The sequence below is a fragment of the Psilocybe cubensis genome, chromosome 4 (assembly GCF_017499595.1).
Source record: "Psilocybe cubensis strain MGC-MH-2018 chromosome 4, whole genome shotgun sequence".
Classification (NCBI taxonomy): Eukaryota; Fungi; Basidiomycota; class Agaricomycetes; order Agaricales; family Agrocybaceae; genus Psilocybe; species Psilocybe cubensis.
The window spans coordinates 3097061-3120055 of NC_063002.1; the positions used below are offsets into that span (position 1 = coordinate 3097061).

The window sequence follows — 22995 nt, forward strand, 5'->3', positions numbered from 1 at the left end:
ATTCTGGAATAACATACACATTCTGGGGTTAAGAAGTCAGCGATCAGTATGGGAAAAATAGAAAAGCCGATAAAATATCAGAGTTTGGACAAGGGAAGTCAGAATAGGTAGAAGCAAAACCGATGCAGAAAATGAAGCGTATCTTGCACGATAAGATGAAAAGATTTTAGGGCGAGGAAAAGGGGAGATATTGAGAGAAGTAGTCATAAAACAACCAATGAAGAAAGGGATAATAGTGTGGCATTGGAAAAATGAAATTAGTGGGAAACTTACTTGAACAGTTCAACATTCAGGTCTAATATCAGTGCCGCTCTAGGATCTTCCGAGCTTTGATTCGTGTTGGTGGCATTGCTGCTGCCAGTCGGTGTTGTAGAGTGTTGTGTCGTGGATGAAGGTGGGTTCATGGCATTTGCAGAGGCGGGGTTGATACTTGAGGATGCAAAGGAGGAAGAGGAAAGAGAATCATTGACGTTGGTTGAAGAGGATGAGGAAGCCAGGTTCGAAGAAGGCGTGGGTGGATGTAGCGGCTGGTGCTGGAGGTGTTGGGAATGATTTGAGTCCAAATTCGGCTGTGAGGCCGGACTGGGTCCTGCAGTCGGAGTAGGGTTAGCAGTGGGATGTGGATGGGAATGTGACGGCAACAACGAACTCGACGACGATGCATGTGGTATTGGAGTGGAACCTGTCGCTGTGTGGCTGGCTGAACCGTTGCTGGTGCTATGGTCGCCGCCGCCGAAGTGGATGCTGCCGCTGCCGCTGTGATTACTGCTGCTGCTGCCTCCAGACTCAGTTGTCCCACCATGTCCGCTTCCCCCGTTCCCGCTACCGCCAATGCCAACACTGTGGTTATCGAGCAGACCACCGGTCATGCTCATTCCTAGGTCAGTAAAATCCATATCTATGCCGTTCATGGCGTGCTCAACGTGGTCCAAAGGAGCCGGCATGTCCATAGGCATGGAGATATCGTCTCCGCCCAAAGGGATGTCCATGGAATCGAGAAGCGTGCCAGCACCGCCGGCACCAGCACCCTGCTCGTGGGGCTGCCCCTGGCCGCCGCTGCTGCCCTCCCCGTCCCCTTGTGTAGTTGATTCAGATTGTTGGAGATCGTCGACGTGGGCGCGTTTGTGTCCGTGGTCGATCCCGTTGCTGGATGAGGTGGTGGCGGTCTCCGGAGGCGCTTCGTCGTCGTCGTTCTCGTTCTCGTTCTCGTCGTCCTGGTCGGGAGGCGGCTCGCTGAGGGGCGTGGAGACGCGCGAGGATTCGTCGTTCTGCTGCGGCTGCTGTGCGTTCGAGATGTCCTCGGACGCAGGCTGTGGCTGCTCTGAATGGCCTGTCGTTGGTCTTGTCGTAGTGGAGGGCAAGTCGGAGCTGTCCCCGGGCTGCTGTTCCCTCTGCACCTGGCCATCGTCGCCGTCCTCCTCCTCCTCTTCCTTCTGCGGTGTCTCCTCCGGGGCCTCGTTCTCCTGTGGCTGGGGGAGTAGCGAATTTGAGTCTGCGGGTGTGTTTTGGTCAGGGGATTGTATGGATACGACGGCGGGTTTGCTGTCGGAGCCGTCTATGCGTAGAAAGTCATGGGTGTGGGTATCGTCCCAGTGGTGGTGGTGATCTTGGGCAGACTTTGGAGAGAGATGGTCTAGACGAATCATAGCCCGGCTCTCTGCTAGTTTTTCGCTGCAAGTGCAAGTTAGCCTTAAACAACCTGCCAACACTCTGCCAGACAACAGCGGAGTCTCAATTCTGTGCTCTCTCTGCCGTTCTTTCGCTCTGCACCATGGTATCCTCACTGGCAATTAGAAAAACGCATACAGCTGCCCAGCGATGCCCCCGTTCGCCAGCTTTCAATTTTATTTAATCAGCCATCGTCACCGTTGTCTGCACAGCGCCAAGCATGCATATGCCCGACAACCTGCTGATGTAATCCTTTGGCCCTGTTTGCCATCAGAACCCATCCTCTCATAGGTGTATCCGTCCAACCCTCCAAAACGTTCCCTCAAGACACTCAAGGATGTAAGTATGCCCCTCCTCGCTCTGGATCTGGTCTATATCGCCTGCTGTGTGTCCCTCGAGCCCTGCTGGCCAGCAAACGCGGCGAGAAACGGTGGATTTTGGGTGGATTGCGATGGATGGGCTGGGATGCACTTGGCTTGACCCCGGACTCGACTTTTTCTTCCTTCCCACTCGTGCTGAAATCGTCTTTCTTCCTCTGTAGAAAACGCAATGGGTCGGGTTATCAGGGCACAAAGGCGCTCGCACGCCATCGTACGTCCCGCTGTTTTCATCGAACCTTGAATCTCCAATAACACTCTGCATTAGTTCAAATCCCACACTCACCACAACAAGGCCCCCGCCCGTCTGCGTAACCTCGACTTCGCAGAGCGCAACGGCTACATCCGCGGTATCGTTAAGGAGATCATCCACGACGCCGGGCGGTATGTCCACAAACTGCTCAATTTTCTATATATTTCGATAAATTAATCGTCGTATAGTGGTGCTCCCCTCGCCCGTGTAGTCTTCCGTGATCCCTACCGCTACAAGCAGCGCACCGAGACCTTCATCGCCACCGAGGGCCTCCATACCGGCGCCTTCGTTTACTGCGGCAAAAAGGCCACTTTGGCCGTCGGCAACGTCCTCCCCGTCGCCCAATGCCCTGAGGGAACCATCATCTGCAACGTCGAGGAGAAGACCGGTGACCGCGGCGCGCTTGCCCGCACCTCTGGCAACTACGCCACCATCATCGGCCACAGCCCCGACGACAACAAGACCCGCATCCGTCTGCCCTCTGGCGCCAAGAAGACCGTCTCGGGAGACGCCCGTGCCACCGTTGGAATCGTTGCTGGAGGAGGAAGGATTGACAAGCCCTTGTTGAAGGCTGGTCGTGCGTACTACAAGTTCAAGGCCAAGCGCTACAACTGGCCTCGTACTCGTGGTGTGGCTATGAACCCCGTGGACCATCCTCATGGTGGTGGTAACCACCAGCATATCGGAAAGGCTTCCACCATTGCCCGCTCCGCTGTTCCTGGACAGAAAGTCGGTCTCATTGCCGCTCGCAGGGTACGTATCATGATCATAGTTTTGTACACGGCGTTTTGGAAGCTCACTATTCGCTCCATAGACTGGTCTGCTACGTGGTACCGTCAAAGTCAAGGAAGTTTAGATATCTTGAATGTCTATCTTTTTTTCCACTCTTACTTTGTCTTTGCTCTCGTCCCACTTTTTTTCTCCTCATACTGTGGCGTCGGTTGAAATACACTCCGTCATCGATGCACCCACCAGCACATTATACGATCCCATCCCCATCACTGCCCCGACCCATTGTGAACCTTACGTTCAGAAAAGGCACGTCTTGGCACGTTGTACGCTTTTATGCGTATGGTTTCTGGTTATCCCAGCCAGTCTCATACATCTCACAAAAATTATGCTTGATTATGCATTTTTATGAGTCCTTCTGTCGTATGGTTTGAAACGATTGAGCGAGTGAATTGCTTTTATGCAGCCAATGTGGATGGAATTTTACCAATAAGGGTATTTAAGTTCACTTTGTCCGGATTTGGTGTATCGATGTCCTTTTTAAGCGAAACTGCGTTCAAGGCGTTGGGTGAGTAACCCTCAAGATGCTTAGAAATTTAATAGGAGAGCGCGGGGTGGCAATGTCGGTAGCTTCAAGTATGTTCATTAAAGCTGTTCGCTGCCAACACCGATGACCGCTTGAAGTCGGTTTGTATAGATGTACTCCAACGTGATTGGCAAATCGCTCGGCGCTGGACAGTGTCAAAATCTTTTTGTTTCTGTTGTACTTGTAGTAGTAAGAACATGTTTGGTAAAGTCTAAACAGAATGCAGGAAAGTATTTTTACGAGAACATAGTAATTGCCGCGACAAGCTAAAAAAAAAGTAACGGAAACATTTCCAATAAATAAATAAAGGTATATATTCAAACAAGCCATGTATGGGTTTTATGTTTTTACAAGAGAAACCTAAGGATCTAAAGAGACAAGCGAGCTATAGAGTGTCCAATAAATAAAAATAAAAAGTCCAGTCAAGTCATAAGAGTCGTGTCGTAGCTATAATAAAACCATACCAATACGTGCAATAGTTAAATGTGTAATCGTGCAAGGGGAAAATAATCGTGCAAGGGGGAAATAATTGTGCAAGGGGGAAATAATAGTGCAAGGGGGAAATAATCGTGCAAGGGGGAATAATCGTGGAAAGGAAAATAGTCGTGCAAATTGAAATGGTCGTGCAAAGTGATATAATCGTGCAAATGGAACCTTTGTGCAAGAAACTGTAATGAGACACTGTACAGTGAAAAACTGCAGTTAAAACCTTGCAATGAAAAACTTTAGAATGACTAACCTGTGGGCGAGTTCACGAAGATCTGGAAATGGATAAGGAGTTCAAACACTCGTCAGTGCCGAACCCCGATGTTGCTTCCATCTTCCCGAAGGTGAGCGTCGCCGCCAAAGTGTGTACTTGCCATAGTACCATCCCCCGAAACAAACTGTACCAAGAGAGATATCCTGATCACTGAGAATATTCCAAACAAATACTGCGCCGTGGGGCTGTGTGGTGCATACCATGTCCCGGTCCATCCACAATGAAAAACAAACAGACCTAGCTGGACGGGAAATCCATCGACAGCCTGGTAGGGTTGTCCTTCGACAATGGCCATTGTCCTTGAACGACTCTCTTGCCCTCAACAAAGTCCTTGCCACTGGCGATACATGTTGACCGTGGCGTGGATCTTGGAGCGGCTGTTTGGGAGATTGATTGAGGCCATGTGTGGGGTTCGTTGACTTGAATAAATACGGCAAATGTTTGGGTATAAAGGTGCTCAGCGGTGTTGCGAGTTGTGTACGAGTTTGATGACGAGGAGGTCGCGTTATCAATCATGTTGGATCTAGGAAAATACAACGTGTAAGCTGATGAAAAGCGGATCATGTGCTCTGAGGTGACTTACCAAATCATCGTTAAAGCAGGCCCGTCCATCGAGGCCACAGTCTTTCCACATCCCACGCCCAACAAGTAACAATATCCAACTCCGGGTATAACCCAACCGCCTCAAAAATTGTCCGCAAAGAAAAAACCGCTACCATGCATTGCTCTAGAACACACTAACATCCACTTCAGATACCGGTCTGCCAGAAAAGCCCAATGAAACAAAGGCCAGAATATGAGCCAAAAAGGAGAAAAAGATCCAGGCTGGACGGAGTAAATCCATCGACGGCCTGCTTATATTCTCCTAGATGGCTTTCTTGAACGGCCAGGTTCTTTGGGCTGAGCAGGTTGGACAACGGAATAGTTGATCAAGTGGAAGTTGTTGCTTCTAGAGTCAGGGTTGGTCTTGTCAGGGCGATTGTAGCAGATGAAACCGAGGTTCGGGTTGTCGGCTTGAACAAAGATGGACACGTTCTTGTAGGGGCTAGGGTGGGATCTCTTGGGATGGATGTAAAGGCGGGCAAAGGTCTTCATGGGCCTTGAAGACGAGGCGGTTGCGTTCTCGACCTTAGCGCCCTGTAACCAAAAGATACAGTATAAGAAACTGTAAAAACAAACAATCCACTGAGTTTCTTACCAAAGAGGCAACACGAGCGACAGTTCCAGGTAATACATCGGTCATTTTTCCTTTTCCTTTCCATTTCGAAGCTGAGTGATTGACGAAAACAGGGCCATTAGCGTTCATATTCAGCTTGACCTGGGTAGGGAGAGCAAACATACAATGTGAAATTTCACGGTCCTGATCCTGTTCAGTAGAGTAGGATTCATCGTCGGAAATGTGTTCCTCCTCGTGCTGAGCGGTAATGACGGAAAGTGCAATCTGAAGTATATGTTCATAGCCTAAAAAATGTGCTATGATTGAACGCTAATAGATTCAATATTAGACCGATAACAATATTAAAGACGTAAATAAAGACATACCCTTTTGTCTGCACCTGGTCCAAACAAGATAAAGAAAAGAAAAAAACCAGTTATATCTATGCGACGTTTAGTTGTGGAGAGGTATTTCCTCAGATATTTGCAAATCTTAGAAAATAAGATAGCCATGAGGATCATGATGAGAAAGATGAGAATGCCCGAAGGAAATGGGTATATCTGCCCTATAGTGACTGGGTCATCGTCGGGATTGCCGTCAGGGTCATTTTCATCGACGTAAACTCTTGTGGGCTCTGTGACGTGTCCATTGCTTCCTTCAAGGTCAAGAGGAGTGTCTGAACGGAAGGAATCAACACCATTATACTGCAAAAGAGAATTTTTGTTGACGCACCCGTTATAGAACTGCTTGGATCTGAGCCTTCTTCTCTGTGGGCGCCATTATCACATTGACGCCACCACCTGAAAGAGTCTAAAAAAGAAGATTAACATCACTAAAGAAAAAGACTGTGGACAGCTTACCTGGGATCTGGACTGGGCAGGTCATGGGGGGTGCCTTGCGAGCTGCAAGGGCTTTAGCTACTATTCTTTCAGGCCATTTTCGATAAGGTATGCTCCCATTGTATTCAAACTTGCAAACGGGAGACAAATCCACAAGGACCAAATCTTTGGTCATTGCGGGAACTATTGCGAGTTCTTTGGAGGGAGGAACGATGAGATCATTCGTCATTGCGGGGACTACTGAGAGTACTTTGGAGGGAGGAACGATGAGATCTTTCGTCATTGCGGGAATTGCTGCGACTTCTTTGGAGGGAGGAACGATGAGATCTTTCGAGTGGATAAAGTTATTTGTGGGAATTATCAGAGGAGAATGATAGAGGGGTTGGTTGTTGCTTGAAATGTTGTAGTTGATTGGGTCAATTAAAGAACCGGAGACGATATGCAGCCATTCAAGGTAGGAAAACCCTGCTTCAAGGACGAGGTATCCCATGGGGGAAATCCTGATCAACGTAGAAGGCGGACGCGCTATATGGAGCGGGAGGTGTGGTCTGACGCTAGCTACGCCTGCGATAGACAACCCTCCGAAGAGTGCGACGGCCGTTAACGCTGGTCCAGGAGGGCCGACGTGATGAAAAGGCTGTAGGGATCCCCACCCTGGCGTGGGGGATGTCGCGCCAGTGGGCGACATCCAGAAGAAAGTTCTGCAGATGATAGGTTGTAGTGGATGCTTTGTTGGGTTCAGAAGTCTGGAGATGACAGGGATTGGCAATAATGAACCAGTTTTATAGGTATTTTCAAGCTCCTTTGTTAGAGTATCTGTGTCAGCCGCCCCTAGTCCAGGGTATCTGTGTCAGCCGCCCCTAGTCCAGGCTAATTTGCTTGTGAACAATCGCGGATGTCGATCGCCCCGACTGTCCCGATCATTATCCATCCACCTTGATGATTTATACACATTAAGGGAATCTCATGAGGAATTTGCGACAAGTAAACCTGTTTGGATTGTCGAAACAGTATAAATGTGCAGAACAATCATTATCGTACCCAAACAAGGCCCCTCGTCAGATATGTGCATATGCCCATATGTCTTGAGGCTTCCGATTGCCAGCCGTTTGGACAAGAGCCCAATACGACATGGACGTCTTGCAAATAGACAAAGTTTCGAATTTAGCTCATGTCTCTGAAAAAAGAAAATAAACTTACTTGTGCCTATTATCTGGAGAATTTATATTGATATAGCTTCATTAAACTTTGGGGTAAAATTGGTAGAACCGTAGCACATATTGCTTGGGGTGTCGTCTCTTTCGCAAGTTGGTTTGGACTTTGATGTGCCAATGTGCTGTCGTTTGGCAGTACAAAGAATTACAAATACCAGTGGACATTAAGGAAAGCCTTAAAGACGACAGAGTGTCAGTTGATTGGGCATGTTTGATTCAAAAATGAACATACACACCTGGCTGGTTCACAAGCAAAAATAAAATACTGAATTTATCGCATGCTCCGAGTCATCCCCGCTACTGCCATGCCTCTCGAATGCCTGAACTTATTCCTACATGTCCACTATGCCAAAACTTAACAGATAGTTATAAACATTTGCATATTCCGGATACGCTAGTTACGATGTCACACTCTCCACACTAGAACGTTCTTTGAGAGGGTGCGAACCTGTTGCGCAAAAGTTTTGGATTTTCGCAGAATACGACTCGGCCCTGGATTACAAGCTTGATTTGGATGGCCACAGAAATCCGAGGAAGCACGTTCGCAGCAAATCTTTGGAGCTCTTGTGTCGAGATACTGTGTGTTTCGTTGCTGTTGTCTCGAGCATGGCGCACCTCGATTGTGATTTTGAACAATTCCAGATTGTAGAAGGATCTGCTGACGAATAGTCGGTCAATCGTATGCCAGTGCTGTGCTTGCTCGAGCTTTTCCAAAGACGTTCCACTGGAGTAGTCATAGATGGCGCTGAGCAGGAAATGGAGCTCGATAGTTTTTAATTTGTTGGTGAAATCACATATGTTGAAGATGTTTAAAAAAGAGCGTTGGCATTCTTCGAGTAAAGCGATTATATCAGGTGATGCTGCTTGAAACTTGAAGCATTGCAGTGATACCAGCCCCGAAAAAGAAAGTCCCTCCAGTGCAGGGAGCGAGTAAGCTAAAGGAGTTGTCACGATATCAGAACATGGTTTACGAACATAGTAAGAGACATACTGTAACGATGCCGGACGTGGAAATCCATTTCCAGTGTCTCTAAAGACGCAGACGCAGCCAAGACATACTCCTGTAGCAGGCTCATATCATCTACATCGGAAGGCACTGATATTATCAAAGTATGAAGATGAGGGAAAAATGGCCGTGGAACGTTTGCACTTGGGAGTAAATCCAGAATGATGCGAAATAGAATCGGTACAGATACGTCAATCATCTCCAACTTCTTTAAGTCTGCGAGAGAGCTTGTGATTTCGATGCCTGGTGGGATAACACGCCTAAGTCCCACAAAAGTACTGCGGATGGCTAATTCTTGAATGCTTCCTGAAAAGAAAGCAGCAGTAACAATTTCCTGTGAGACAGACGTGATGTTGCATAAGGAAAACGATTTGAGATTGGGATAAGACAATATCCGTAGAATAGCTGGGTTGATGGAATGTACACCGTGAGCCCAGAGGAATGATGTCCCTTCTGGGGCCGCGAGGCAGAAGTGTGTCAGGTTGGGGTTTTCTAACATCTGAAAGACGTCAACGATATCGGGCTGCTTCCCAAAAAGTCGCTTGATGGACCGAAGAACCGACTCTCTTTCCTTCTGGCCTGAAAGACGTTGACCCATGATTGGTTCTTGGAAAAGTAGCTTGAGAGATTGTACGTTCCTAATTAACGAGACCTTGTCATCCAAGTTCATCTGTTCTAAAACACGAACAAATCTGTTGCATCGTTGTGGAAGGGTGTCGTCTACAGAAAGGGTTACCTGTTTCCAAAGTCGCTTGCGTGCATTGTAGACAAATGATTTCGAGACTAGGCAACACGATCGAAGAGCAGCTTGAATTTCAAGTGGGGATTCGTCGAGATTGGCGAGATGGTCAAAAATCAAATTGATTATTTCTGGAGGCAAGGTAGAATGGTTTCGAGTTTGAATGGACGCCATAACGTGCCAAAAGGCCACAGGAGAGGTGTTTGCTGTCTGAATCAAATTCAGTGAATGACTCTTCGTGGTAAAAGTGCAACCTATTATTAGTCCACCACTTGAGCGATGACATCTAATTTCTCTTTGATTTATAATTAGAATAGCAAAGTTCTGGACGCATATTTGAATTTTGGCTCTTCAAAAAAATCGTTATCAGGCTATGTCAGTGGAGGCTGCGAGCGGTTTTTCGACTTCTCTAAAATAGTTATTGTTTAAAACTATTAAAAAGATGACCGAGGTAGGGGTCGAACCTACAATCTCCTGATGATTACGTAAGCGAATTACGTAAGGAGCTAGCTATAGTCGCTCACTGAAGTCGTAGTCAGACGCGATGCCATTTCGCCACACGGCCATATTTGTTCCGACGTAACAGTGTCATTTCAGGACCGTTAGGCTTAACACCTTTTTCCTCTGCAGTCGACTATCGCTGCAAGTGTTTTGGAAACGTAAAAGTAAGCATTTCGTCGTTCCTCTGGTGGCCGAAAGATGGCATCAAGTTCATCTGATCGTCTGAACTTTTGATTATATGCTTTCTGGAAAACAGTGATCTTTTACCAGACAAACATTTTACAATTATGCAGTGAATCAGGTGGTGATTTGTCTACGCATCATGATGTGTCAGTTCTCAGCAGTCGCCGAGCTCAAGCTTGGAGCAATCAGCAGGTCATTCGGCAAGCCTTAAGAAGAGCCATATTATCATCGAGCAGTCTGAACTTCCGACACTTACGGAGAGGTTGACTCGTCCTTTATCTGTCTTTCCAACTTCACCTCGCTTGTACCGCGACATGAACGAGGCTGGGGAATATGCCGTATTCCCGCTCACAGTCTTTGATAGACTGTTCGAACGTACTACATTCGTCACAGGGTGGCTCATAGAAGGAACCATTGACACCGCAGCCCTTGTCTCTGCATTACAGAGGGTCACTGAGAAATGGCGGATGTTATCAGGTAGACTGCAATCCACAGAACAGAATAATGTATGTCTTTCGCTTTCTGTCGCATCCGATAAAGGTCGACCCTGCCATTAGAGCGTACAGTGGTTTCTCAAAATTCCCCTTGGTCGACTGCCCCATGATTATGCGACATTTAGCTTGACAACTTCGACTTCAACCACTCCTCTCTCGAAATATGTCAAGATCCCAATACCTTCTGTGTCTACATCTCTTCCTTTGGACGTGTTCCTCCATCCATCTACTCCCAAAAGTTACACGGTTTGGGAATCCAGCAACCACCCCCTGACATGCTGGAATATTACCTATTTTCCCGCCGCCAGCAATGGGGGTGTAGACTACACATGCATTGGATTCGCGAGAAGCCATGGAATATTTGACGGAGGAGGAGCTGCGCTGGTGATCAACGCGCTCGTCGCAGAACTGAATGGCCGCGATTGGGAAGTGCCACCTCTACCTCAGGCAGGACTGAATGTCAACCCTTTAGACGACGTCCTTGCGCGAGCGGCACAGGCTATTCAGTATTCCACTCCAGCTGATGCCTTTCCTGCCTATACAGTCGTTGGACCTGGTGGTGTTTTGAAGTTGGCAGCGTCGCATGTGAAGGAGCGGTTCTGGGCTGGCGCGGATCGACGCATAATCCTATTGCCAAAAGTTGTTCTAGATACTCTCGTCGAGGAGGTCAGGTCTTCCCTGCGCAATGGACAGAAGATAGTTGAGCATGTTACCACCGGTGACGTCTTGGTCGCCTGGATATTTAAAGTACGCACGCATCACCTTGTCTGTGGTTTATTTATCCATCTTTTTCTGTGCAGACGGTTTACGCATCAGGTACAAAACCACAAACCAAAATACACTGTACTAATTTTGCAAACTTCCGCACCATTCTGGGGTCCAAATATGCGGCTGCACAGACATTTCCCCACAACGCGTTCGTGCCGTTACCCTACCCTATACTAACGGTCTCAGATGTACAATCTTTCTCATTGTCCACTCTAACCAATCTTTTTTCGGCTTCACGAATGTCGCTATCCATGGAGCATGTGGTGTCTGGGTACAAGCTGTTGCACAATAACTGCTTCCCGACGCCGCCGGGGGCCGATGAGACGATGACTGTCTCCAACGTTTCGGCGAGCCGAATCCTCGCGGCGGATTGGAGTGCAGTGGGATCTCGACGCACGCTGTGTGGATATAGGTATCAGGCCACCCCTACGGATGTGTTGTTTACCAACGCCGTATATATTTCTGGTCGCTTGGATGATGAAAGTACGGTGCTGGATGTTACCTTGAATAAAGCCAGGTATGACTTGCTTTCTGGACAAGTTCAACGGTTGGCTACCAGAATAGCGCGGAATCAAAAGTACAGTAAACCAGAAAAACGCGGCAAAAAATAAGCTGCATCCAGAGCTTCAAGTAGAATTTTCTGTTCGAGGTTATGATTTGTTTCGTCAAGTCGTACTTCATGCCACCGCTGTTGGATCGCACATATGTCACACATCACCACTGCTATAGCTGTCGCGATTCTGTTGAGATTGAAACTCGGTTATTGTCCTTTTTGATCATAATATTTAAACCATTGTGTGAGGGTTCCTGTGTCTCTCTTTCACAATTAGAAGCCCTGTTTTGTGACGATGATGAGATTGGAGATTTGCATCCTTCGGATTTAATTAATTGTTCCTGGTGCGTCGGCACACCTCCGATTGGACAGCTTTGTCATGTGCTGGCTCAATGGAGAATTGGTGCCGCTTGTGGAAGACCGAGTGTCAGCCGGGGTTGGGTGCCCTGCCCCCACTTATCCATCTTTGTTCCAACCACCATGGCCACCACAGAGCCAGAGAAGATCTGGACTGAGAAAAACAGCCGCCATTCTGTCAACATCGGCTCTTCTTTGGGCAGGGCTCTCAAAAATAGGAAAAACAAGGACTCCCCAGCCCCTGCAAAGAAATCAGCTCTTCCTGAGCGCGATTTCTTCTCTTTTAAATGTGCGTTATGCTCCAGCTTTACCTACGGGACGTTAATGAAACGGCTAGTTATTTCTACAGTCAACTTCAAGCCGAAAGATGTCGACCTTACACAGCCGGCTACCCTGGACATCAGACAAGGCGCTGAAACGACACAGGTCAAAGTAGAATATCCCAGCACAACAAACGTGAGCAATCTTTCGTTCTGAATATCTCTACTGAGACTCAAACTACATGATAAATCAGCCCGAAATTGCCCATCCATTTAGTGGAACTGAAATTCCAGCTAAAGAAGTGGACTGCATCCTGATGTACGATACAGAGACTGGGGTACGTGCTAATGCGAATATCTGGCATGTTACTCATGGACACATCTATATAGACATATACACTAGAGAAGATGGACTCGTTTGTAACGTATACGTATGAAGGAAAGCCTGTTGCTTCTCGCCGCACGGCGTCTCGTACGTTCCGCTCTATCCTTGCTTCCAATGCTTCGTTTTGACCTTTTGCTATAGCTTCACCAGGAGCCTCGATACCTTCGTCTTCTACAAGTGCTGCGAATACCAAGCAAGATGATTATAAAATGACTCTGGAGGACTTTGGCATGGAAGAAGGAGAGTTTGAGGAATATGACGGAACTAAACCTATCCCCATCTCCTACATAGAACCAGTGAAGGAAGAGGAGGAAGAAGAGGAAGGAGAAGAGATAGAGATACCCTTACATCAAGCCCGCATACAGAAGCCACCACCACCTACTGTTACCCGCCCTGTCAAAGCCCTACCCAAACCCAGAGCAAAGTCGAAATCTCCCCCACTCTCCAAGTCTCAATCATCAATGCCTCCACCTCCAGTACCTGCGTCCGCTCTGGCTTCTGCATCTGCCAGTTCACATCCTGCACCATCCATTAAAACCAAACCTGCCCCTGCGAAAACAAAGAAAGGCAAAGCTCCCGCACCTGTTCCTGCGCCTGTACCCAAACCTACACCTCCGGCACCCATGCCTCTGGCCTCATATCCATCAGAAGAGATCATAGAAATTGTTAGACCCATCAAAAAGCAAAAAACCTCGACTCCCCAACAACCTCCACCGACACCAGCACCTCCAGTGCGTTCTGGCATTGCGTTACCCGATGGAAATTCTGGGTTTGTTACTCTGCCATCTGCACCTCCAGCACCTCCGCCGCCTGCGCCAGTACAAGAAGCAGAGTCTTCAGACGAAGAGGAAGACTGGGAACCAGTCCCCACTGCGACACCGACGATCCCGCAAGCGTCCATGTCAAGCTTCAGCCACCATACTCTCGACCTCGAAGACCAGCTTGAGGATGAGATATTCGGCGATGGATTTGGGGATGAAGAAGGAGAGGGCGATGGCGACGATAGTGAGATTGATCCGGATGATTTTGCGAGGCAGATGGAGGAAGAAGAGGACTTTTTGGGCGCTGCGATGTCGCCCGCGCCATCTGAACAAACTCGCCGGCCTATTTCGCTCAATGAATTGGCTGGTGGTGTTCCATTGGGAGATAGTGACGACGACTTTTCGAGCAGCGACGACAGTGAGGATGATTGATATTGACTTGGAATGCCAATATAGAGGTTCGCCCTGTGGCGGAGGGCCTATACCTAGTTCGAGTGGACGATTATTCCCAACCCCGACGAGATCGTCTTATATCTGTGTCTGTTGCGATGCACTGACGCACTCGACGAGGGTTATCGGTGGTTGCTACTACTTTCTTGCTTTCTGTGTATCACACCTTTTTTTACTTATTCTTATGGAGGAAACTATATCTGCTACTCAACCTCAAAGGCTTCTATCTACATACATCTTTGCTCCAAGTTACGCATTATACAATTCATCTGTATTACATACATACCAGTCCATTTTTTCGATCCCAAACAGAGAACATAAATCAAGCAATAATGTCTATGTGAATGTAGAGTTAAAATCAGACGATCCCGGGTAACGAATGAGGGTGATTGCTGAGGTTCCTATTGGAAACGGCCTGACCAGCACTCGGATTGCGCACGTCAACGAAACACGGTGAAACTATCAAGCGGTGAATGATGGTCTCATGGCGTGGCACAGGTATTTTGTTCGAACCTAGAGTTTGTGATTCAGCTATCTAAAGTAAGCTGTAACAAGTTGCCACGAATACAGTATGCAATAGATGCAGGACTAAATGACGAACAAAAAAGCAACCTCCCCAGGTTGATGTGCCAAAATCGAAATTGATGAGTGTAAGGACGAGAGAGAGAACGAAGTGCATAAAAAGGATGAAGGCAAGCAAAGGGGAAAAGGGTTCGATACTCACGAATGACATGGAAGGGTGACGAGGCGACACTAGGTCAGACTGGCCACCGCACCCACAACATTCGATTGTGCTCGGAGAACAAATCGATCCCCAATCCACATCGAGAGAAAGAACGGCAGAAAAAATGATTAAGAAAAATGCAAGATGACGGCGTCGCCAGCAAATAAAAAAGGAAAACAAGTGTCCGAAGTCGTCTGGTATCAGATAATGAGTCCATAGTCCGAAAAATAAAGGATGCATGTCTCGAGACAGCGAAAAAGAATGCCTTTCTTGAAAAAAGCCTTGTCGTGACAACTCCCCTCCTGCTGCCAGCCCAGCCAGAGAAGTTCTAAAGAAACTTCGCCTTCAGCGTAAAATAATCCATAAGGTTTACAATTGTTGCATTAAATCTAGGGTTGTGATGTTCCATGATTAGTAGATCGGTTGTATGGAAGGGCTTTTGAGGGCGAATGTGCTTTAGATATTGGACCACCCGACGACGTTGATGCTACCGTCGGAAGATGGGCCAGTGGCAGTGTTGGGGCTTCCAGGAGTCGCGGGTGTTGATACCGAAGCGTCTGTCTGAGGAGTCGATTCAGAGGCGGTAGCATTAGGTCCAGCGGCTGAGGCGGTTGCTGATGCAGATGCAATGATACTCGAGGCCTCAGCCGGGGAGATGGTGGCCGTGCTGACAGAGGAGGCAGCGGGGGCTCCCGCGCTGTCGCTGCTGCTGCTGCCGCTGCTTCCACTGGCGCTGCCGCGGGTAAGCTGGGAGAGCATCTGGGGCTGGGTATCGATGAAGGCCATCGTTGGGCCGGCGACGAGCTGGGTGGTGGCACGATCACGGACGTTGTTGGTCAAAGGTTGGCCGTCAGAAGTGATCCAGATTCCGACAGGGCCGTTGACACCGTCGGGAACAACACAGTTATCGAATGGCAGAGGAATTGAGAAGGGCTGGCCACCAAGCATCATTTGGCAGAAGAGTTTCTGTGAAGACAATGGTAAGAAAACTGCATAGTGTTAATGCGTTTCGATTAAACATTACCGAGGTATCGTTAGCACTGGTGATGGCCGGCGTGGAGAAGGAGAGCTTGGTTCCGGGTGCGACAACTCCAGTGTTAGTCAAGGAAAGAGCAGGGTTGGCTAAATTGAAGTGGGATTAAACTTTGAATCATTGTGTAAAATTGAGCAAGAAGCTCACCAGGGATACCAAGATCGCAAGCGCCATCGAAGAAGGGACCAGCGAGGGCGAGAACTTCACTTGGAGTGAGGGAGATGTCAAACGCAGCAGGGACGGCGGTTCCAGTTCCAGAAAGCAGGTTGAGGATAGTCTGGTGGCGAGCCTCGACAGTCAAAATTGAAGCAGCAGAATCGAGGAGGACGGGGTCAGTCATAAGAGTGGCACCGCCCAGGTAAGCACCGACACCGACAGCCTCAACAACACGGGCAGTGGCAGCCATGGTGGCGACATCCGTGAGAGCCGAGTCAAAGTTGAACTTGCAGCTTGTGATGGGCGTCTCGCCGAACGACTTCAACGCAGCCTGTAGAGAGAGAGCAAGGGTTAATCCTATTTCCGATGTCTCGGGAAAATATCGACGTACCTGGAGTACGGTGGAGTGCGTAGCTTCATCAGACTGGATGACTTTGAACTGTTCGATAGCAATCTGACTGGCAGTGAAGCCAGCAGCCTGGAAATCACTGTCCTGGAATTTGGACAAGGCTTGAGAGTAGAAAGTGGACTCTAGTTGTTCCAAAACATCCGCGAATTCTACAGGCTGGTCAGCGCCTATTTATCCGCGATATGAAATTACAGGTACATACTGTAGACCAAGATATCTGTTGCACCAGGGGCGCGTTTTCCGTAAAATCTGGCAGGAGCAGCAGAAACGAGAGCAGCGGCTACTAGAGCGACGAAGGAGGAAGTGAATTGCATTTTAATTATTGGAAGATTGATTTTTCTGCCGGAGTAAGAAAGCCTGCTTCAAAAAGAATGTGTAGGGAGTGTAAAAAGCAGCAAGCCAAAAGACCAGGGGATGCAGCCGGGCAAGCCCAAAAAGAACGACTATACAAAAAGGGTTCAGTCAGAGGGGGTAGGAATATATATATGAGAAACTTACTTAGGGCACGGGGAGGAAGAAAAAGAAAGAACGAACGAAAGAGGGTGGCAAATAAGACATGATGGCGACGAGATCAGAGTATTTGTAGCAATCCAAACTTAGGGCGTTCCACTGCTTTGGTTCCTTTCGTGTGAGTTGATTTGATTGGTTTCGGTCAGTGCGGTTATCCTCAGCTCATTTCTATGGCAATCCAAGATGGTCCCCTCACACTTATTTTTCGGCTGCAAATTCCTACTCGACTATGCACAGTAACCCGGTGGTTGCGTATTCTATCTTTTATCGTTGTCGACTGTCCAACCATTACAGTACACTACTTCACTTGGCCAGTTCTACCTTGTTGTTGGACTTGAAGCGGGTATATTTTGTTCGATTCTTACTGGTGCCGAGCCTACGTTCAAGCCAGGGCCTATCGCTATCCAGCAAATTTTGACCATTCAGATCGAAGAGCCGTGAAATGCCGTCAAAATGTCTTGAATAACCCAAAGTTCAAGAATTAATCAAAGCATATGATTTGGCCAAGCCATAACTTTCTTACTCTACTTGCCATTGGCGTTCAGTTTTCATTGCACAAATCTGTCCAGTGACGGATGAACGTCCCTAATGAACACCGAAACAACTCGAAGAATCGATAAGCGCAGAATGCATAGATCCATATGTCTTTGTCTTTTTCCTTTCCTTCCCCAAGCAGAGTACTGATCCATCACTCTTTGCACTGGGCCGTTGTCATAGCCATCACCTTGATCCGCTCCCTTGGTCCTCCAAGACTTTGGGCAGCTTCGAGCAGCCACAGGCCGCATGAGGTGTTAGCGGTTCTCACTCCGAACAACCAAGGCTGAGCTTCGGACGAAGTGATTTAGTGGAAGATCAATGCTGGAAATGTTCTTGAAATATACTAGGGTACCTTGAAGTGGGGCTACAGTTACAGTACCTTTGAAAAATTCGTCAAATTTTAGAATATGGCTGCACCTTGTCATGAAAGGTCAATCGTTCCAAAAAAAATTAATTACTCAGTCTGGACAATAACCATTCATACTTCAAAACAGCAAAGCTTGACCACAGTTGATGATGCGAACTATCAAACTTGAGATATGAACGGATTAAATCATCAACCATCTGGCGGGCAGCCGGCAGCAACGGTGCAACATCACAGATGCTTGCGAGCCAGCCACCGCGATACCATCGCGAATGATTCTGCGGGTTTATCATGGGGGACGTAAAAGGCGCAAAAAGATCATCAGTCTCTGAATCATATCTGCGAAGTGGAGCTATAAAAAGATACTCATCATATGCCCCGCCCCTCTGATGGTAGCGAAGGTGAGTAGAGGCGTCTCTTTCACCTCGCCTGCTTTGACACCGTCAACAGTCCAGTCGCGCCATTCTTCGTCGGCGTACGATGCTTGTCCGCTCCATTCAAGTTTGTCGACCCACAGTTGGTTGGCGATATAGTTGCATTGCCAATCATATGTGCCAGCGTATATAAGTACACGGACACCACGATCAAGCAAGTTGGCAACATAATCTTGGGTGTGTACGGCCCATTTGTCCAAATGCGCTGCAAAATTTTGCCCAACAACCCGTGAGCAAGCTTCAAAATTGTAAGGGCTTTCAACTCCTAGTAGCTCTTGTGTCTCGGGGAGGTTGAGATATGTCTTAATGACATTCATTTCTCTATAGCAGAGCTCGCCTTCGCATGGCTACCAACGACGCATTGTAAACCCAGAGCACAACGTCAGCAAAAGTACGGTGGAAACAGGATGCTACAAGACATCATCATCACCTTCGTTATGTCATACACGTTTCTCCCTGAAAATGCTCAATGAACGGAGCACACGGAACACGTCGATCACATACCTGATGCATGCATCGCAGTGGAGAGTTCGCTATCACAAAAATTGACAGCTGCTTGACAGTTTATGGAGTCAAACCGGTCTACACAGCTCTGACGCATCGCTTTCTGGCAACGTGGTAGCTGATAATCCCAAATGATGAAGTTTGCGTTGTTTTGTTCAAAAAATCCATCGTTGTAAGATAATCACAGGATTTTTCAAGCCGCAACAGCACGAATTAAATAAACCATGCGACAGTGATAGGCGGAATGTTACCGAAGACTCACCGCAGTTTTCATCCTTACGCATGTTGATATGGATTGGAAAGGAACAGGTAGAGACGCAGTGCCACATTCAACTTCGTATCGACCTTGGTAGAGGCTTTTCGTGGGAATGCCTCATCAGCGTCTGTTTAATGAACTGAGATGAAATGAATCCGACGTACGTTGAGATATCGGTGATTCCATTTCCAATAAGGACACTTTGCAGATTAATAATTGATCCCCCTTCTCGGAGAGCGATCTGGTTTTTGTCGTATATTTCACTGGCAAAAACAGGAAGATACCGGCCCTAAATGTGAGAGACGCAGATGCATCGGACATTGATCTGCATGAACATGGAAACAAACGAACGCCATACGATTCGCCCGACAGATGCAGAGGTCTTCCAGAAAACTGAGTAAATGTATCGAAAAAGATGGTAATGAAGGCATGGACATTTTTGGCAGCATCTTCTGTTGTCTCGACGGTTTCTCCATAGTCTGCATAGGAAAATCCGACTCCAACGCTGTGAAAAACAGATTCAGGATGTTCGGAGCCTTTAATGAGAGGGAGATAAAGCGAGCTCACGGTTGATCTAAAAAGAAAATATTCGCCTCCGAGTTCCAGGAGTATGGATTCCACACTGTGCCATTAGATGAATTATTCTGCATGTCAATGCTGCATGGACCTGGTCATAAACATAAATTTTAGAGGCACTTTTGTCCAATTTGTGTGGAGGAAGATTTACCCAATTCCATTAACAAGCCCGTCGCAGAAGAGCATCCAGGACCTGATAATTAACGATATACTATGTGAAGTGGTATGTTGCTTGACTACCGAAACCGACAAACCTCCATTGATCCACATTATAACATCATCTAAAGTCCAAGAATGAGTTCCCGATAATACAGTGTTGCTATCGGTACAAGGACAATTGGCATGTACCTTTCTCAGGATCGCGTCGACTCTCGAAGAAATAGAAGAACATGTGTTTAGCACCGGCGTCGACGTCTAGGTATCCTGTGAAGACGCTAATGAAAACGAGAGAATTGAGTGAAGCTTGCGTAAGTCACGATGGCAATAGATTTAAAGTTGGTGAGCCTGGGATAGCTCGCCACTAGTAAAGATTCTCAAAAACTGGCAATCCGACATACTTGACAGTAGAATCGCAAAAGTTGGTTTTCTTCACGCGAATGCGAGTATTCGGAAACGCAGGGTGAGAAAGGGTTGTAAAGTCTGTTGAGCCGATTGACGACAAATGAAGAGATTGGGCTTCGGACGAATTGTAGTTGTAGGAAGCCGTGCCAGCCTGAGAGGCGACAGTAAACTTGGCTTGTTCAGAACCATGATAAGCTGCAGCCAGAGATACAGTTGCACAGATAGCTAAGACTCGACAGAGACTACGAAAGACCATGACAGTCGATGATAAGAGGCTTCACAAATACAATACTGATCGTGAGCAACTTCATGATGTTCCACAAGGAATCGCGGGACGGCCACCGTCGAAAATAAGCGGAGTTGAACTTGATACCAGCCAGGATGGCAACTAATTCTCACGGTTCCAACACGTGTGGGAACTGGCGGCGAGAAATTTCTTCATCCACAAAAAAGTCGCTATCCGTCGACTGAATAGCCTTGCTCGCTGTCGACGCCGTCGTTGGCGTTATTTTTCCGCCATCTCAACATAAATACTTTGTATTACCAATCCTACCCTTTTACCCCTTTTCTTACCCTTAATCAACAAAAATGCTCGTGCTATACGAGACTGCAATGGGCTACTGCCTGTTCAAGGTTACCGACACGGCGAAAATCGAGAGCGCGGACCTTTGGAAAGAGTTTCAGACTCCAGAGACTGCCAGCAGACTGTGCGTTACAATAACATTTTACCGAAACAGTACAAACGGAACTCATTGCGACTCTCCAACCTTGCCTCAGACTAAAACTGAAGGCTCTCCATCGTTTCACGTCGACTGCTACAGCTGTTGAAGATATCACCTCACTACAACAGGGAAAGCTTGGGAAGGGTCTCAAGCAATTTTTGACGGAAGAGGTTCTGGATAAAGGGAAAGGGAAGGAAGCTTTGGTTGTTATTGACCCCCATCTCGGTTCGTTTTTGGCCATCTGAAAAAAAATATTCGACTGTCTAATTATACAACCTGTTAGGTCGCGCAATCACCAAGAAACTTAGCATCAATGTCAATGCTATGGCCGAGGGCTCGCATGGTGATCTTTGGCGTGGAATTCGAAGTCAAATCACGGCTCTCCTTGAGGGTTTGGATCCTAAAGATTTGGCTACCATGAGTTTGGGTCTCAGTCATTCACTGGCTCGGTGAGAGTTGGCTCAACTTTATGAAGTATAAATGTACTTACTCTGTTCCCCCATGGAAAGATTTAAACTCAAGTTTTCACCTGACAAAGTTGACACGATGGTTGTCCAAGCCATTGCTCTCCTCGACGATCTAGACAAGGAGATCAACATATACGCCATGAGAGTAAAAGTAAGTTTATAACTTCTTCCTCATATATATGTTCTAAATTAACTGGTGCTTCAAGGAATGGTACGGCTGGCATTTCCCAGAGATGGCCAAGATAATCGTAGACAATGTTGCTTACGCCAAAACTATAAAACTTATGGGTATGTTTGTAGTACAATTATACAACTTTTTTCTTAACCTTTTTTTATTTAGGCTTCCGAACAAACGCCTCATCAACAGATTTTGCTTCAATTCTTCCTGAAGATCTCGAAGCCGTGCTTAAAGCCGCCGCCGAAATCTCCATGGGTACAGAAATTTCAGACTCTGACATTGCCCATATCCATTCCCTCTGCGACCAAGTTATCTCCATATCCGAATACCGCGCACAACTTGCGGAGTACCTCCGCAATCGTATGAATGCAATTGCCCCCAACCTAACAGCTCTGGTAGGAGAGCTTGTCGGCGCCCGTCTTATAAGCCACGCCGGTAGCCTGCTTAACCTTGCTAAGCATCCTGCCAGTACCATTCAGATCCTCGGCGCTGAAAAGGCTCTTTTCCGCGCCTTGAAAACCAAACACGATACCCCCAAATATGGTCTCATTTACCACGTACGCCTTTCCCATTTCCTTCATTTAACATTTCTGTTTATTGATATTTTTGTTAGGCTTCGCTTATTGGCCAAGCACCACCCAAACTAAAGGGGAAGGTGAGTACTTTTTCTTCGATAATTTACCTGATTTTTGACAACGCCTTCCTAAGATGGCTCGCATGGTCGCCACAAAGGCTGCCCTGTCCATTCGTGTGGATGCCCTCACAGACGCTGACGGCAAGTCAGATGAGATGGCTTCCTCAATAGGCATCGACAACCGCACTAAGCTTGAATCTCGTCTCCGCGCACTGGAGCATCAAAGTGAAGGCGGTGCTGTCCGTCGCTTCGCCGACTCTGGCAAAAAGCAGCAACGCTTCGAAATGACCGGAGAAACAAAGACCTACAATGCCCAAGCTGATCAGGTCGACTTGGTTTCGACGCAACGTGACGATCCTATGGAGGCTGCGGTCAAGGCTGTGCTCGACGTTAAGGAGGAGAAGCGAAAGGCGAAGGAAGAGAAGAAGGCGAAGAAACGCGCTGAAAAGGAGAAGAATGCAGATTCGGATGCTATGGCCGTTGATGAGGACGAAGAGGGTGACAAATCCAAGAAGGAAAAGAAAGATAAGAAGCGTAAAAGACGAGAAAGCGAGGCTAATGGAGCTGGTCCTATGGATGAAGATGAGCCTGAGCAGCCTAAGGTACGTTGCAATCTTTGTACCAGACATAATCTTTTTAATAAATCTCTCTGCTGCAGGTGGAGACAGAGGAAGAAAAGAAGGCTAAGAAAAAGGCCAAGAAGGAGGCCAAAGCCGCTGCTGCCAATGGCTCAGAGTCACCGAAGAAAAAGAAAAAGAAATCTGACTAGTTGCTGTATCCTTTCTTGAATTGGATTGTTCTCATTTTTCTTTACTTCTTTGTCTATCTCACTATTATCGCATTTCATTTATCTTGTTCATGTTTTAACGCTATGGATTGAATTTTAAAGTT

The 22995-nt window shown here is 47.4% G+C and overlaps 8 protein-coding genes and 1 non-coding gene across 9 annotated transcripts; 4 read left to right on the top strand and 5 right to left on the bottom strand.

Annotated features, from left to right (window-relative positions):
- Positions 1 to 269: 269 nt before the first annotated feature.
- JR316_0005195 (uncharacterized protein) lies at positions 270 to 1646 on the bottom strand (the record flags this gene model as incomplete). The annotated part of the gene is made up of 1 exon (XM_047890959.1): positions 270 to 1646. One exon carries the CDS (start codon positions 1644 to 1646, stop codon positions 270 to 272), a length of 1377 nt encoding a protein of 458 aa, XP_047750720.1.
- A 571-nt stretch (positions 1647 to 2217) lies between these two features.
- On the top strand, positions 2218 to 3154 carry JR316_0005196 (60S ribosomal protein L2; the record flags this gene model as incomplete). Its single annotated transcript, XM_047890960.1, has 4 exons — positions 2218 to 2259; positions 2314 to 2429; positions 2487 to 3051; positions 3113 to 3154. 4 exons carry the CDS (start codon positions 2218 to 2220, stop codon positions 3152 to 3154), a joined length of 765 nt encoding a protein of 254 aa, XP_047750721.1.
- Positions 3155 to 5228: 2074 nt separating this feature from the next.
- On the bottom strand, positions 5229 to 9501 carry JR316_0005197 (uncharacterized protein; the record flags this gene model as incomplete). Its single annotated transcript, XM_047890961.1, has 7 exons — positions 5229 to 5510; positions 5572 to 5859; positions 5916 to 6205; positions 6262 to 6339; positions 6390 to 7069; positions 8031 to 8517; positions 8574 to 9501. The coding sequence occupies 7 exons, from the start codon at positions 9499 to 9501 to the stop codon at positions 5229 to 5231; spliced, it is 3033 nt and encodes a 1010-aa protein (XP_047750722.1).
- Positions 9502 to 9770: 269 nt separating this feature from the next.
- On the bottom strand, positions 9771 to 9892 carry JR316_0005198. Its single transcript has one exon. It is a non-coding gene; the product is annotated as a tRNA-Arg (tRNA).
- Positions 9893 to 10325: 433 nt separating this feature from the next.
- JR316_0005199 (Acetyltransferase adrJ) lies at positions 10326 to 11884 on the top strand (the record flags this gene model as incomplete). Its single annotated transcript, XM_047890962.1, has 3 exons — positions 10326 to 10517; positions 10569 to 11252; positions 11306 to 11884. 3 exons carry the CDS (start codon positions 10326 to 10328, stop codon positions 11882 to 11884), a joined length of 1455 nt encoding a protein of 484 aa, XP_047750723.1.
- A 422-nt stretch (positions 11885 to 12306) lies between these two features.
- JR316_0005200 (Ell1-associated factor 1) lies at positions 12307 to 14021 on the top strand (the record flags this gene model as incomplete). Its single annotated transcript, XM_047890963.1, has 5 exons — positions 12307 to 12472; positions 12533 to 12639; positions 12698 to 12781; positions 12834 to 12915; positions 12970 to 14021. 5 exons carry the CDS (start codon positions 12307 to 12309, stop codon positions 14019 to 14021), a joined length of 1491 nt encoding a protein of 496 aa, XP_047750724.1.
- Positions 14022 to 15219: 1198 nt separating this feature from the next.
- JR316_0005201 (uncharacterized protein) lies at positions 15220 to 16675 on the bottom strand (the record flags this gene model as incomplete). Its single annotated transcript, XM_047890964.1, has 5 exons — positions 15220 to 15729; positions 15788 to 15885; positions 15944 to 16283; positions 16344 to 16510; positions 16564 to 16675. 5 exons carry the CDS (start codon positions 16673 to 16675, stop codon positions 15220 to 15222), a joined length of 1227 nt encoding a protein of 408 aa, XP_047750725.1.
- A 1449-nt stretch (positions 16676 to 18124) lies between these two features.
- Positions 18125 to 20359, bottom strand: JR316_0005202 (Carboxypeptidase Y-like protein A; the record flags this gene model as incomplete). Its single annotated transcript, XM_047890965.1, has 11 exons — positions 18125 to 18553; positions 18637 to 18662; positions 18711 to 18828; positions 18973 to 19066; positions 19131 to 19255; positions 19318 to 19471; positions 19534 to 19633; positions 19694 to 19735; positions 19797 to 19823; positions 19891 to 19976; positions 20100 to 20359. 11 exons carry the CDS (start codon positions 20357 to 20359, stop codon positions 18125 to 18127), a joined length of 1461 nt encoding a protein of 486 aa, XP_047750726.1.
- Positions 20360 to 20691: 332 nt separating this feature from the next.
- JR316_0005203 (Nucleolar protein 58) lies at positions 20692 to 22873 on the top strand (the record flags this gene model as incomplete). Its single annotated transcript, XM_047890966.1, has 9 exons — positions 20692 to 20810; positions 20881 to 21050; positions 21109 to 21274; positions 21335 to 21443; positions 21499 to 21580; positions 21633 to 22027; positions 22084 to 22125; positions 22179 to 22706; positions 22769 to 22873. The coding sequence occupies 9 exons, from the start codon at positions 20692 to 20694 to the stop codon at positions 22871 to 22873; spliced, it is 1716 nt and encodes a 571-aa protein (XP_047750727.1).
- Positions 22874 to 22995: the final 122 nt, after the last annotated feature.